This window comes from Parambassis ranga, chromosome 16, assembly GCF_900634625.1.
Source record: "Parambassis ranga chromosome 16, fParRan2.1, whole genome shotgun sequence".
Classification (NCBI taxonomy): Eukaryota; Metazoa; Chordata; class Actinopteri; family Ambassidae; genus Parambassis; species Parambassis ranga.
In genome coordinates, this window is record NC_041036.1 from 4,757,034 (window position 1) to 4,772,549 (window position 15,516).

Below are 15,516 nucleotides of genomic sequence, written 5' to 3' on the forward strand. Positions count from 1 at the left end.
GACCTAAGACTGTTTCTGTTATAATGAATGTCTGGTCATAGTCATCACTGATCTGCGTGTATGTGTGTATGATACTGCATTATCAAAAACATATACTTAGACCAAACGACGCTAATTGTGACCCCTGCACCCTCTTCGTCTGTCCAAAGCAATGCGTAAAAGAGAATATATGGAAAGTTTGCAGAATAAAGATGCTATATAAATAAATAGAGCTGAAATGTATTTCATGAAAAATGTCCACGCTATAAGAAAAGAACGCGTTAAAGGAGTCTTCGGTGAGAACTATTTAGCTTTAAAATTAGACATCCCCTGCTATCTTTCTACACGGATTCTCCAACCGCCTCTGATCCTGCCGGAGAAAAGGAATGCAGTGCATCCCTCACACATGAAGAGATGCATTGCAGTTTGATGAGGCTGGAAAATGACTGGCAATGACAGAAAATGGGACTCTGTGATTGTGGGAGACAGGAGTGAGACTTCATGTGATTAGGTGCAAACTAAAGCTGGATTGCAAGAGATTGCTGTGAGAGAGAATTGGAACAAACAGTACTTCTCTGCTATGCAGACTTTTTTTTTTCTTTCCTCAGGTACTGAACTCTTTGGGCTCACCCACGACTGTCATCAAATGTGTAATTCAGAGCGCCAGTGGAGAAGAGACAGATCCAGCAGCACAAATGGTCTGTCCTTACTTCTCTTACTATAGCTTTGAAATGAAAAGGTGGAGAGTCCAGTATGAGCATATTCATCTTTATTGTCCCATTTTTTTAAAGCACGTTCTTTACAATATGTACAACCCGGGTCTTTTAGTGCATGGTTGGAACACCTTTGATTTACCTATATGTACATATCTATTCTGTTTGTCCACCTTTAATATAGGTGTTAGCATAAATGCTAAACGCCGAGGGCAGTTTGGCCACACGTTATCCTGATGAACACATTAAAAACAAAAACATTCTGTGGTTCCTGGAGCTTGCATCAATCCAGGAACTTTTCAATCGGCTTCCAGACTGGTTATTTCGGCCTGCCCACTCTCTCCAAGCAGACACAGCAACTTCGTATAGGCACTCCTGATCCACAGAGAGATGTGTCACATTTACTTTCAGCAGACAGCTACAGAATATTTCTTTTTACCTGCTTACTGTCTAGACAATTTAAATATAGTTTAGAGCGATGAATACTGTCTACATGGCTTCCAGGATGTGACTCATGTTTTTGCTTACCTCAAGGCGATATTCTTGCCCAGTCCTCTTTTGTGCTCAGTGTTTCTCAGACTAAGAGACAGGTTGGGAATGAGAGCTTGGACCACAGGGGGATCTAAAACAGCCACCGTTTCCAGGACGCCGTATACCTGCCTGTCGTAGACTCCCTCGTTCTCCTCCACGAAGGAGCTAGGAGCACAGTGATGAAATGGTGGTTATGCCAATTAGATCTGACCAACACAATGCAGCACACAGCTCTAATACAGGTGCTGGTATTTATTGCTACATATTATAGGCAATTACCGTAAAAGAGCGATCATCTGGTCGCACGGTCCCTTATTAGATGCAAAAGCGCATCGCTCCACCACAAGCTGTATGGCATCTGTGCTCGTCTTCCTCACTGCACATCAAATAAACCCTCTGATATTACTGACATCATTAGACAAGTGAGAACTAATGTAAAACGTGTGATGTGTGCGCATAAAATCTTTCCAGTAAGTATCAGGATTTAAATTGAGTGAAGTGAACTGCAGACTTTTTCAGCCCATTTTTATATTAAGAAAAATTGGAACTTAAAATTTGTAAGTGATCAGTCAGATCTAAAACAATAAAAGCTGCAGTGTACTGCATGAAGGCAGAGCTGAGGTTGTTAATCTTACCCTGTGGCTCATTGACGAGCATCACACAGCGAAGGAGAGAAGGGAGGGGCAGCGTCAAGAGGGTGGGGTCTGAGTCACTGTTACGTCTCAGAAGCTCCAACAGGAACATCAGGACTGATGCCAGGCGAGGAGGAGGGGCGTGCCCTTTGAACTGCAGGAAGCTCTGGCTGTTAAGTTCAAAAAGAGACAAGATGTCAGCAGATGAAAACTGATCTAAGTGTAACTTGGATCTGGACGTTCATAACGATATCAACCCACCATAGCACCTCTAGGATGGTCCTCCTCAGTGCAGCTCCCCGGATAGTTGGGTTTGTTTCACATGCACCCAGAAGCACCGGGTGGTTGGCAATGATGCCAAGTGAAGGTGAGGCAGGAAGGAAATGGTCCAGGTATCTTCGGGTAACAGAGCGAAGCTGCTGCTTGACGTAAGCACCCTGAGACTGAGACACACTAGAGGCCACTGACAGACCCTGCAAGAGACGAGATTAACAGTGCCAGAGTAGCGTGGATACAGTTTTAAAAATGCTAAACAATTTGTGTATTAGACCAGCTGTATGTTTAAAATGAGGTGTTTGCTCTAACCTGTAGATACAGAGGCAGGCTGTCCCTGAGAGCTTTGTCCTGCTGTGTAAAGTTGTGAGGAAGCAGCAGCCCGTCCACAATGCGGAACAGCAGTTGCTGGGCTTTCGCAGTGACCAGCAGGGGGCTCCAGTGTTTCACTATGCACCCTTGATGGAGAGAGTCATTGAGTCAGAGTTCACAACTGTAAACATTTCTCAGCTCAGCCAGTGAGTTAAACTATGCTAACCATGTAATAATAAGTAAACACAAAGCTTTATGATTTGTATGATGTATTTAAATAACTTTAAGCATACCGATAACCCAGTACGCCAACTGGATTCCCTCTTGGTTCTTGCTGACTAGAGAAGGTTTAATATGTTTCAAGATGTCCCCAATGTAGTCCAGGGCTCTGGTCACCATGACTGAACGCTCAGACAAAAGCTGCAGTCCACTGTACACACTACCTACAGCCTGAGACCATGTGAGAGCAGATGAGAGGAGAACTTTATGGGTGCATTTTGTCACAGCAGGCAGTTGTAGTAAAGTCAGCACACACCACAAGCGTATGCTGAGCGTTAGTGATGAATTTTAGTTTATATGCTGAGTAGTAAAAATGTTGAAGTATGAACAAAAGTGAAAATCATGACTTTAGTTCCCTGACAACAACCAAAAGCTTTTTTTTTTTTTTTTTTTTTTAAATATCATCGACCTGTGTTTGTCACATGTACGCTTGCATTACCTTGACAAACATCTCCAGGGCTGACGTGGGCTCCAGCCTGGCAGCTGTGGGCTGGATGCTGGCTCTTTGCAGAAGACCGTCCACCTCAGGAAGCCTCAGCACAAGCCGAGTCAGCTCACACAGCTGTTCCTCCACAGCCCGGCCTGCAGAAACACAGAGGCTGGTTATTATAATGAACTACTGTATGTTACAGTATGTTTCTTAATGCAAGCCATGCATTGTTACCTGTTCTGCTGCCGGTCCCGTCTGCGTTCTTGTGAAGGTGTTGCTGCAAAACACACCTGAACCAGGCCCTCACTGACAGGTTCTGTGCTGAGATTCCAGTGCTTGAATCTCTGCTTAGCGAGGACACCAGCTCACTGGACAAGTCACAAATAGGTGAATGAACATAATGTACAGAAACAAATATGAAGACAGGAAAAGATGAAGGATGTCACTAAAAATAACCCATTCACCTTAACACTGTGCATTCAATTTCTTCATATTTTTTTAAAAAGTCTATATCACAGAATCAAGAACCTCTTCTCTTCATTTATTAATATACTGCAGGACCTACACTACAGGCTCACTGTACCTGTTTTGGAGCAGATGTGGAAGGTAGCGAGTTACTAGAAGTGGGTGAACCATGTCATCCCAGCCAAAGCACTGCATGATGGACTGGACTGGGTTAGGCTGAAGGTTCTGGGGGGCAGAGCTGGGTAAATCAAAGGCCAGCAAAGTGAAACCTGAAAAATGAAAGTATGAAACTGATGATACACGTACAGTACACAACATTATGTTCTCTTCCATTCTGCATCTAAAATGGCTACATCAGTGTTGGTTGAAATTGTATCGATGGGCTTCCTTTTCTTCTGACCACTTACTGTCTCTGTTTGCATTCAGTGGGCATTACTCACCTGCAGCAGCATCTGCCAGCTGTGTTGGAGGGGTCTGAGACAGGCGTAGGTTGCGCAGGTAAGGGAAGAAATGCGCCCAAAGAGCAGCTGCTACCGCTAGGTGGCGCTCTTTCACCACACTGTTGGTTGCAGGAGCCCAGGTCAGGGTGGGCGCTGACTGGACACTGCTCTGATGGACCCGTCTGGAAGGACATAGACACACACACACCCAAAAGTGAGAAGTGATAAACACATTTATTCAATGCAAAATCCCAACACAGCACCCCTCCCCCTTCTTGTGTAGAACATCTACACCCCCCTCCCAACTCTGCCTTCTACTTTCTCAAATCCTTTCGCTCCCCTGTTTCTCTTTTTCACTCCTCCTTCATGTGTTTTCCCTCTCTTCTCTCCTGGGGGATTACTGGGTGCGGTGGTGCGCTGCAGTATGGAGCAAAGCAGGGTGGAGGTAGATGTGGGGAAGGAGAGGAGGATATTATAGGCATAGAGTGGAGCCTAATGCTGATCCCCTGTACACAGACTATACTTTGGCTGTTCTGGCTCATCCTTGGCCCTGGCCCCAGCCGCTACAGCAGCCCCACAGTGGCTGGCATTAGCCCAGATAAGCAGCTGAAGGAGCTGTAATCTCATTTAGACGGGAGATCATCCCTCTGTCCCGCTCATTCACCAGGACGGGGGTGCAGCGGGGAAGAGGGGGTTAAGGTGTGCTGGGGAAGAAGGCAAGGATAGAAGAGCTAACAGCTCCCTCCTACTTCTATCCCATCCTTGACTATACACTCTAGTCACTGGTACACACACACAGACACACACACACACACCTTAGTGGTGCCTTCCCTTCCAGCAAGGTTGCATCTAATCCAGAGAGAGCTGAGACAATCGATTAGAGTCTGAATTCATTAGCCTCGTTACTACAGCGGAATGGGCCTTTCACACCCATCAACCCTCATTGTACAAGACATCGTCAGAGACCCCACTTAATCCTCCTCACTGTGGCTTCTTATGTTTACACACACACACACACAGTCTCTCAAAATCAACATACCATTAGGGATCACAGTTAGCTCTTCCACTAGCTGCATGAAACAAAAACCAGCATCCTAATAACACGAGACAGACAGAGACATATTACCTTATTGGTCCATACATGTCTATCTAAATATAGGTGTTTCTATATTTCTCATCAGACCCTTACTGTGATGTAGTTGTCCTTGACTGTGAAAAGAAAGGCTCAAAATTTCTAATGCTCACAGAGGGAAACGCTTCACACAAAGGCTCGTGTTTTATCAAACCAAAGAGATAAGGATTAATTGTTTGTGCCGAAAACGGATCCAACAGGGTGAGCCGATGCCAGCTCACCTCATCGACCAGCAATGCTACCTACCGGAGCAGAGGGTCATGTGAAGAAATCAAACGGAGGAATTATGCCTGTGACTGGCTTCTTGCCTCAGCTCCATGACGATGGCTATCAAGAGTGAACGTTCGAAACCTCCGCTGCCTCAACCATTGGCAGAATAATTGTCTTAATGTGTGCAGATTCCACATGGCTCTTAATAGACATAATGATGCACACGCTAAATTTGCCAGGCTACATAATTACCCATTAATTGTGTCACAGAAAAGGCATTAATCACAAAGAGATACTGAGAATTGCCAGGCTGAAGAATTATGTTTAATTTGGCAGGACGGATTGGAGAGGGAAAGCATGGTATTTTTTTATTTTTTTTATTTGGTTAAATGGGTCAGTGTGGTCTAGGCCATAACACAGAGGGCCTCTGGGAGTTCTCTTCTTCTCTTTCCTTCGTCCATTAATGTGCAAATGTGTGCCCTCCAACCCCGAGATCTGAGATGGGAAGTTAGGGAATTAGCAAAGCTAACGAGATACCGTGTTATGGGAGCCTGGCATTGAAATAAGAAAGGAGTACACCCGGGTTAGTGTTTCACTTCTGGTGTTTGGAGAGTTGAGTAGGTTTGTGTGTGTGTGAGACAGATGGAATTGGACAAAATTAAAGCAATCATACACCTACATGAAACTGTGGGGTGGCTCTATAACAATTACTTTGACACTGTCCAAGTAGTGCTTTGGTGACTTTTCTTATTGATAACTGACAGCATTATTGGTGTCTGAGATTTAAAATAATTTGCAGTATACGGTTGTAACGCAAGTCCCCAAAGGTTGCTGTAATTGTGGTTTAAGATTATCGTATTTGCTAGCAGCCAAGGTGACACTCAGCTTCTTAACACTTGATTTAACTGAGAACCCACAGTGAAAGATACACATCTTTTCTGACTCTCCAACCTTCAACTCTCACCTGATTCCTGTCTGTTCCTGGCTCTGCCTTCCCACATAAACAGGGACTGTTTCAGCTGTGGCTCTCTGACCTTCAGGTGGGGTCATTCATGTAACGAACACCCCTGTCCTACAGCTGAACCCATTCTGATGCCCTACAGACCACAGTCTCTCTGCACACCTAGAGCACTCTGCCATCCTCGTAACGACAGGAGGGTCCATGGAGGGTCCCCTGGGCCTGTAACTCTAATCAGGGCTCCAGAGGCACCTGGCGAGGGTGACCTGGGGGCCACTAGACCTCCCGAGACTAACAGGGGCCTCAACGCAACACAGGTTCTTTACAGACACTCATTCCTGCTGACAGCACAATCGTCCTATTGTCAGTATGAGAAGTGAGTGGACTCTGGGCTGGGCTGGGAAGAGCAGGAGAGATCACTCTTCTCTGCTGGAGCAACTTATCAGATTTTAATAAAAGCTTGGTTTGGCCTTTGCCAGGAAACATTTGTCTGAATGTGTCCACAATCTGAGTGAGCAGCTATAAGTGAATGATGAAAGAACAAGACAATGTAGAGAAAAGGACACACAACTGGGAGGCTGGTGAGTATTTACACCAGTTTTCTCTCACCTGAGCTGAGCCAGGACAATCTGCAGAAAGCCAAGGGCTGAATTCAGCTCAGATTGACGGCAAGCAGGCAGCAACCAATCAAACCCTTCATTGAGCAGCTTTTCCTCTGATAAGCAGAGACTGGGGCTGGTCTCGAACACTTCGGCAACTCCTTCCAGGTAGGAGCCAAGTGGACCCCAGAGGGCGAGCTTGCGAGACACTTCTGTGGTCTTATCGTAGAACTCCTTCGCTGTCTCATTAAAGGAAGATGCCAGCCATCTTGCCTGAGCTCCAACATCCAGACCTTTCTCCTAAAATAATACAAGTGTGTCAGAAATGTCCTTAACTTCAGCAATCATCAAATTATTTTATGTGATCATAAAAGCAGCTTACTTGGAAAAGCAACAGCAGTGATAGCTGACCTCTCCAGACAAGGGTGCGATGTGCTGGGGGGCAGTTAGAGGGCAGAAATCCAAGCAGTTCACAGGCTCTGCTGGCCACGTCCTCCAGCTCTACCTGCCGTGCAACAACCAGAAACAGCAGGAGGAAGTTCATAAGACCTGCCTCTGATAGCTCCTGCATCTTCTTTGAGGAGAATTTAGAGTACAACCTGCAAAGAAGAAGGAAAAAAGGAAAAAAGACAGAGAAAAAGTGGTCAGTGACAGCGTGTAGTCTCTGTTAAGATGTTTATATAAAGTAAGACAACGGTTAAATTGTTTTTATGCTGTTTCAATTGTTTCCTTGCTTTCACTGACCAACGCATCAAAGGTGATTTGTTCTTCTGAGACCTCTGGCTTTAAATGCTGACTAACTGAACTTTCCATCCCCACTGTGCACCCCACCACCTGCCTCCATCACCCTCTCAGCTCCAGGGGAGACGCTGGGGTGCCCAGGCTCTATGTCTGTGTGTGTATGTGGGTGAGAGAGAAAGAAAAAGCACGAGTGTGAGTAAGAATAGAGAACCACCCAGCACGCTGTTAGATCCTGCGGGCACTGTGGAGAAATGCCTTTAAAGATCATGTTAAATGTCAGAGACACTCAGACACACAGCAGTAGGCGCTTGGTCCCTCTCTCTACAGCCAAACCAATTTACTGCAACACTAGAGAGAGATCAATAAAAGCACACACACATGCATAGGCACACATCCAGCTTGCTGTTTGCTCGCCTGGCAGGAAAACACAGAAGGCTGGACACTCCCCCCCCTCCCCTCTCCCTCCCTACCCACCTACCTCCCAAACACAGATGCAGCCCACACAGGTGAGTAGAGCTGCTGTTTGGGTCAAAACACAAGCAGCGAGCATCCCAAGACAAACTCAGTGTAAGAAGTACGGCTGACACAGAAAGTGAGGAGAAACATGGGAGAGGGACTAGGAAAGACCAGGTTAACACCAAAACCAGCTTAGTTACACCCACAGAGGACTATAAAAGGAGAAGGTGGCCAAGCATGCAGTCAGAGCGTGAAGGGAAAGAGATTTAAATAGATGAATGGGTAATATGTAACAGGGATATAACCAGCATGCTGGGAGGCTGCAGTGGGGATTTTCTGTGTTCTCCCAACCTGTCTGTATGTTTGTTTATTCCGGACAGCTTTTTTTCCCGGAGGCGAGCAGATGCTCCTAACTCCCGGCGTAGGAGATCAACATGCTTGCAGTCGATCCCATTAATGTGGTCGTTGCGGGCGTCCTGCAGAGCCTGGCCAGGAGTGGGAACGTTGCCGAATGGTTGTAACGTTACAGTCGGCACGCCTCACGCCTCCTTAGAGGGAGGAGTAGTAGTGATAGTTTTGGTGGAGGGAACTGAAGGAGGAGGGGAGCAGGAAATCTGGACCTGTCCCAGACTAGCTTGGCTGTTGCCAGACTGCCTACCACCCACACCACCCCACCCGCTCTCCACCACCCAGGCGCCTCTCTCTCTCTCTCTATCCGTGTTGGAAACCAACACAGCTTCGTTAAGGCGAATTAACCGCCACGCTCGTTAGCTAATTAGCCCCCATGTCTGCAGTGCTACTGAGCACATTCCAGACAGAGGGAAGTCATTAGGCGGATTTATCTACGGCTGCCTCTCTCTGGCACCCAGCCGGCCTGGGCTATACGATGGTCCATCGCTCGGTTCTGATGTGCACATCAGCTTGTGCTCTTTCGTCTATTTATCCTGCCTTAATTTCCTGTCCAAAGGCACACATCCATTCACACAATCTTCAACCATGTCATTGCTCTAGGGAGCAGGTGCACAGTGTGTGTTTGTGCTGAAGAGCAGGTGGTTGACTCCTGAGACACCTGCTCTACTGGTGGGCCTGAGTAAATATCAAAGACGCACTGGGAGACTGTGGTGCACCTGGCATGCACACAAACAAGACTCAAATACATGATGGTTTGCAAACACACATGTTGTGTGTGTATCCATGCAAGTATGCACCTACACACACACACACACACACACACACACACACAAGACAAATCCAAAGACCACTTTAAATACATCACACATTTGAAGATCAAGGGGAAAAAGGAATGCTTTAAAGCCTAGCCCTGATTAGCAATCACTTCTGAAAGCCTCCAATCGAAAATCCCACCCTATACCGTACTGTATAAAGTGTTGGTATGCCTGTCTAGTTGTACAAGGTAAGACCTACTTTTCAAGGTGGAAGCGAATGTGAACTACAAAGCTCTGCAGCCTTTTCTTCTTCCTTACCTCCCTTTGATCTGTCTCTGTGGAACCCCACCAGCCCTGTCCTGGGCAAGGCACAGGGCCAGTACTCGGAGGAAGATGTGGAACGAGTTGGCAGAGCGGTAGAGCTGGGTGTGTCCTGGAGAGCGAAGTGAAGAGGGGGAGCAGCAGCTATGGGCCTGCTCCAACAGAGCTAGAGGGGTCTTGCACAAAGTGCCCAGGCCAGACACCCCTAACCAGGGAACGGTGAATGAAGCATTCTGGAGAGAGAAAAAACATACCTCTACAGTAAGCTGTGTCTTATTGTAAGTGGCTGCTTAAGTAACTTTGATAGATATACATTGCCCAAATGAGTGTTCACAGTATATCCTCACCAGGTTTTTGCTGTAGTACTCCCAGAGGGTAGAGACAGCGGTGGTGTTTGGTTCCCACAGCAGACACAGACTGAGGCAGCAGTGGACGTGCATCCTGACCTGCTCCTCTGCTAGACCTCCCTGTTAAGAAACAACACCCACGTTATACAGATGAATATAACAAATACAAACAATTAAACAGAAAAGGTTACAAATGAATGCATATCCAGAAACAGTGCAGACCTTTGGGTTACATGTTAACTTGAGCAAGTCTTCCACAAAATTCCAGTTGTCCCCCAGATGTTCCTGTAGGAGCAAACAAAATAAGATATATATTTAAGAAACCACAACAATGACACATTATTGGCTATAATCATGCATGCAGTAACAATGTGAAGTTGTTATCACATATATAATTAAGACTGCACATCAGCCATGCTATTAGCATACATACTTCCTACTCCAAGACCATTTGGTAAAGCAATAAAATATCTAAAAAAATGCTACAACTATTTTTTTGTTTGGACTTTTTGCCTGGGATAACGAAGATCATTTAATAAAATATATTATTGTGAAACATGCAAATGGAAGATATAATTGGAATCAGTCAATATAAAATTGCTCACTATCTCACAGTTTTCTCTTACCTCCTGTTGAATTGTTCCATTCCGACTGTATTGGCCTAACATTGCTAAATGGGTGACCAGCCACCAAGCGAATCCCAGTGGGTCTTTACAGTGTGTGGGCAGGCCACTGAACTGCTCAGCTGCAGGCTTCCCAGAAACCAGGGGCCTTAGCAATGAGTTCATGTAGCTCCAGAAAGACTTGAGGAAATACACATTGGTTAATTAAATAAAGACAAAGTCATACTAAATATGACTGAAAATGTGTGTGTTTGTGTGTTACCTGTGTGCGCAATACTTTTTTCCTGTGTTCCAGAAGGTACATGAGCAGGACCCACAACTCTTTGGTGCAGACGCAGAGGTAATGATGGCTGCTCAGTGCCTCTGTAGGTCTCACCTGGTAATAAACAGGATCTATTTGACAGAGTACGCTGCAGCTCTATTCTATTTCTGAAACAAACTGCTTCTTCTGTTAACCTTCGACTGACTGTGGTAATTATATGAGCCACAGCTAAAAAAAACACACATGCATCTGGTGAAATCCAGTGAGCCACCCACCTTGCTGTATTTGCCTATGGCCAGACCAGTAAGGTCACACAGCAGATTGCACAGGTGTTCGTCAAACAGACTGGTATCAGTCAGGTTCTCTCCTGTTAGGTTCACAAACTGGTGGGCGTACACAACCTGGCCTGTAGAATAAAATAACAAACAGCCTATTTCCATGCTAATAACTCAATATAATACACACAAGGCAGTGCAGGCATTTCAGCCTCTTCAGTTTCCATGTCATGTCCAAGGGTTATGGCACAGACTCCTACCTTGCATCTTGTGACCAAGTATGTGAAGAATCTCTAAGACTGACCAGTGGATGTCAAGATGAAGGTGTAGCAAATGCCAGGAGGGAGAAAAAATCTGCAGGAGAAAGGCAGAGTACACAGTTCAGAGTCAACAGAAGATGTCTGGAAGATGGTAGAGTTATTAAAAAAACTCTGGTCATATAAATAATTTCTCAGACTGTATCCTATCCTTTGCTCTGTAAAGCCTAACTAAAGTTATACCATCCTCACATTTGCTGCACGTTATAAAGCTCTGACTGTCTTACTGCAACATGATGCAACACATCATACATGCTTTACATTGTACTGTAGTCAGCTCTATTATGACTAACTAACATTAAACCATTCTGTACCTTTCCCTGGTTCTGTATCGTGAAAGCACTTTGAACATTAGCAGGCAGGTCTTTGAGCCGTCCTGTGAGGAGGGTGATGCCAAACAGCTCCTCAAGAAGAGCAGAGGGAAGCTGAGCCTCCAGCTCCTCATAAGGATGTGAGTGACTTGCATCCAGGGACTTGGAAGGCTCAAGGTATCTGAAAAAAAAAACATGCACATCAAGTAAAGAAATAAAAAAATCAGTAGAAGCTGGTGAAAACATGACAACAGATATAAAAGTGTCTTAGATGGTGGTAGCAGTGTGGTCATTAAAAATGTAGAACTACCTGTGCAAAAAGACTTTGACATATTGAAGAAATGAAACACACTGCTGTCGGATGTCTTCTGCCTCATAGTGGAGATGGCTGGCTTGGCCTAAAACACAAAAGAGATGTGGAACACAACACACATGTCCACACATTAACTTCAAACTTTTAACTATATAATCATTTTGTATTACTGATGCAAACTTAAAAACTGTTAGTGAGACTGCAAATTTTATCCAACATATATGCAAACTTACTGAAATCATGTGAGCCGGACTGCACCAAACTCTCCAACTTGTAAACTTTTTGCCTGAAACATAAAATGAGCAGATCATGATGATCAAGATGTGTGAACTGTGAAAATATGAAATATGCAATTTCTAGACTCCTAAACTAAAGTGGGCTGCAACATGTGGTGAAGGCAAAACTGAACCGAGATGCAAGTAATAGATCTAAACTTACCTGAACAGACCAAAGAGTAGCTTTGTGGATTCTACCAGTGCCGTCTCTGTTACCCAGGGGAAGCCAAATATGTCCACTGTGTCTGTCTCATACTCTGCAGGGGCTGGGTCAAGATGCAACAAAAGCCTACAGAGCGGATGCATTGCAAAGAGTAACACATTATTTATTAACACTCTCTTCTGAGTCAGAGTCCTGCTGCATTTTTAGAATGAAGGTGACTGGAATTTTAATTGTGGTGTGCAAAGCACCAAAATCTGAGCTTAAAAAAAACCTCAACCTCAGTGTTTGTCAGGGTAATCCAAAGATGCTACTGTCAGCATTTTTTTCACTGGGACCATTTGTCTGACACGAAATAGGCAGAGTATAACAACTTGCTGACCTCCAAATTGAAAAATGTGTTCTTGTGTGATTACAGTGAACTGGCAGACAATGACTGTACCGTTTCAGGGAGCCTCTTGTAGTGTATCCCTCTGTGGAAAGTGCACCAGTGGGGTCATCTTTGACTTCAGAGCAGCAGAAGCATGGTGGCTGGGCTGGAGTCAGCTCACACAGGCTGTCTGCTGCGAAGGGGGAAACTGGTGGGGTCAGGGACTGGCTGAAGTCATCCGCCATGCTGTCAGCACAGAATCAGTATCACCTTTAAATGGTTAAAAAAAATGCAGAGACATTACAACACTGCTGAATGGGTTAATATTTACATATTTTATGTTGCTGTAGGTGCAGAGAATAAGTAATGCAGTATTGGCAGATAATTATGAGCACATCCCATGATGTTGGAAACGATATAAAATATTTACTACAGGCTACATTATAATACAATATAAAATGACACGGTACGATTGTCCCACAGATTTCTAATGTAAAAACTGGCGAAAGTCCACACAGATCGCACAGCTCGCCCACAAGAAGCCACGTTACAATGCAGCCTACGGGACAAATAGTGGCTAAAATCATCAGCAGCCTTGATAATCGATAATATCAGTGTGTGTGTTTGTGAAGATTACGTTAGCAGGGACTAAGCTAACCTGTTGGATCCATGTTGGAAACACACGTAAGCGATCACAAAGCAAAAGAAACAAGACAGAAAAAAAAACAAAAACACCATCACCTCTTGAAAGCAATGCAAACGAAATGTTGTTGACTAACCGTGTATTCCGGGATTCCTACGCGGTGTATTGTAGATTTAAAGCAATATGTAAGACGATTGCACAGCTGTCATGATTCCGTTGTTTGTGTTTTCAGGCTCTCCCGCGCGTTCGCTGTACGCATGCGCAGCCACGCCCCGTCCTTCGATGATTGGTCAGAAGTTTTAAAGTGGGTGGGCTCACTTCCTGGATTGTCTCATGACACCAAGAGCAGTCGGTGGGCAGCCCTTCCTCCGTCGCATTCATTGTTTCTGCAGGTAAAATATGCAGCACACATGTCATTATAAAAGTCCTTAGAAGTATTTAAACGTCTGTATGTCTGCAGATGTGTTTAAAGGACAGAGTCCCGAAATTATCCCACGTAAACTAACAGCGAAGAGTAGTAGGTTTAATTGGATAAAAACATATTTTTACATACCCATTTGTTGCTAACACAACACACTTGTATTTCCCATGCCTTTTGCACAGGTTGTGTTCTGTCGTCTGTTTCCACCTCTGTCTCGCTGCAGGAATAATACAAAATAATGCAGCGTTTAAGTGGAATTTTAACCACGCTATATCCCTAATTTCCATATGCAGATCTGTCTCTCCCAACAGTGCCTCTCGCCATCACATCATTTCTTGCATTCTAATGCATTCTCACATCTTTACAAAATCCCCTCTTCCGCTGCCACACGCCGTGGATCTTCTCCTTTCTGTCGACTACAAATCGTAATTTCTGCACGTTTCACTTGCCCGGTGGAAGAGATGCGAGATATATGTGCAGTTTGCATAGTGTAATTTGCATCTTTTATGGCTACTTAGTCATTGGAGACTGTAAAAAAAAAAAAAAATGGACGCGTCGGGAATGTTTTTGCTAAACGCTGAACCGACCTCCCGGTCTGCTTTCAACAGGAGGCAGTCCGTCTGTGTGAGGACTCTGTCGCCTGGATGGGAAAGGTAAATGCTTTTTTTTTCTGTTCCTACGCTACAAACGCATTCTATCCTTTCAGGGCACGGTGGTGCATGAAGGCAGTGAGGTTTGAACCTGTTTCACCCCCCTCTCTCCCTTTGCCTCCCCCTCCTCTCCCCTGTCTGTCAGATGTAGCCTGGTTTCCAGGCTTTGTTGCACTGGACCAGGTTGGATTTTGTTGTCTGTCTGTCTCACAGTGTGATGACTGTAAACTTGATTCACATCCATTTTCTGGATACACTTATTAATCCACATTATCCTGTGAAGCATGAAAGGATTTGAGCCTGTAATGGATGCAGTGGGACTTTATTATGTTAAGGTGATAACCTGGTGTTGTAATTACTTGCAGCCTTTTGAGGCTTCCAGATAGACTTAATGAACTGTGTGTAAAGGAGAGAATACTGTAGCTAACATATGGGTAACTACTGACAGCCTGCTACAGAGGCAACAGCTGCTGAAACGTTCCCACTGTAAAATGAAATAATGGTCATAGCCATACACCACCACAGGTGTTTCCCATTTATGCCTGATTAGCCCCGCAAGTATGATGCTGAGTGGAGTTATGCTGAGGATAAACTGTAGCTTTGTGTCTGTATTAGACATGTTGACTTGTTAAAATATCTGCAACTAATAACACTAATGATGGCCACACATAGGAAGTGTCCCAAACTGCACAAAACCTGGAATACATTGTCAGTGTTGCTATAGTTACTAGGGGTGTAAGAAAAAAAAATCGATTCTGTGATATATCGCGATATTTTATTTGGAGATAGATAGATTTTGAAGATTTCCATACTCATATACATATATATATATATGAGTATGGAAATCTACTCTATAATATATATATATATATATATATATATATATATATATATATATATATATATATATAT

General features: G+C 44.6%; 2 protein-coding genes across 3 annotated transcripts in view; one reads left to right on the top strand and one right to left on the bottom strand.

Moving 5' to 3' along the window:
• Positions 1-762: 762 nt before the first annotated feature.
• mms22l (MMS22-like, DNA repair protein) lies at positions 763-13,789 on the bottom strand. Of its 2 annotated transcripts, none has more exons than XM_028425526.1 (26): positions 13,670-13,789; positions 12,963-13,160; positions 12,524-12,649; positions 12,319-12,371; positions 12,083-12,170; positions 11,776-11,953; positions 11,405-11,498; positions 11,145-11,275; positions 10,870-10,983; positions 10,611-10,787; positions 10,207-10,269; positions 9,985-10,104; positions 9,635-9,870; positions 7,336-7,552; positions 6,964-7,253; positions 4,055-4,236; positions 3,733-3,883; positions 3,384-3,517; positions 3,159-3,301; positions 2,734-2,890; positions 2,441-2,586; positions 2,117-2,328; positions 1,859-2,025; positions 1,503-1,599; positions 1,221-1,388; positions 763-1,067 (listed from the first exon to the last, which is right to left on the bottom strand). In XM_028425526.1, exons 2-26 carry the CDS (start codon positions 13,133-13,135, stop codon positions 992-994), a joined length of 3,693 nt encoding a protein of 1,230 aa, XP_028281327.1. In that variant the 5' UTR covers positions 13,136-13,160; positions 13,670-13,789; the 3' UTR covers positions 763-991. The 2 variants fall into 2 exon arrangements, with proteins under 2 accessions (XP_028281327.1, XP_028281328.1); XM_028425527.1 differs by having other exon boundaries at positions 12,963-13,136; positions 13,670-13,767.
• The window catches only part of LOC114448341 (furin-like protease kpc-1), a 125,620-nt gene continuing 123,452 nt past the window's right edge, over positions 13,349-15,516 (top strand). The window contains 2 exon segments of the mRNA XM_028425249.1: positions 13,349-13,356; positions 13,766-13,822. Of these exon segments, the coding sequence (XP_028281050.1) occupies positions 13,349-13,356; positions 13,766-13,822 (65 nt within the window).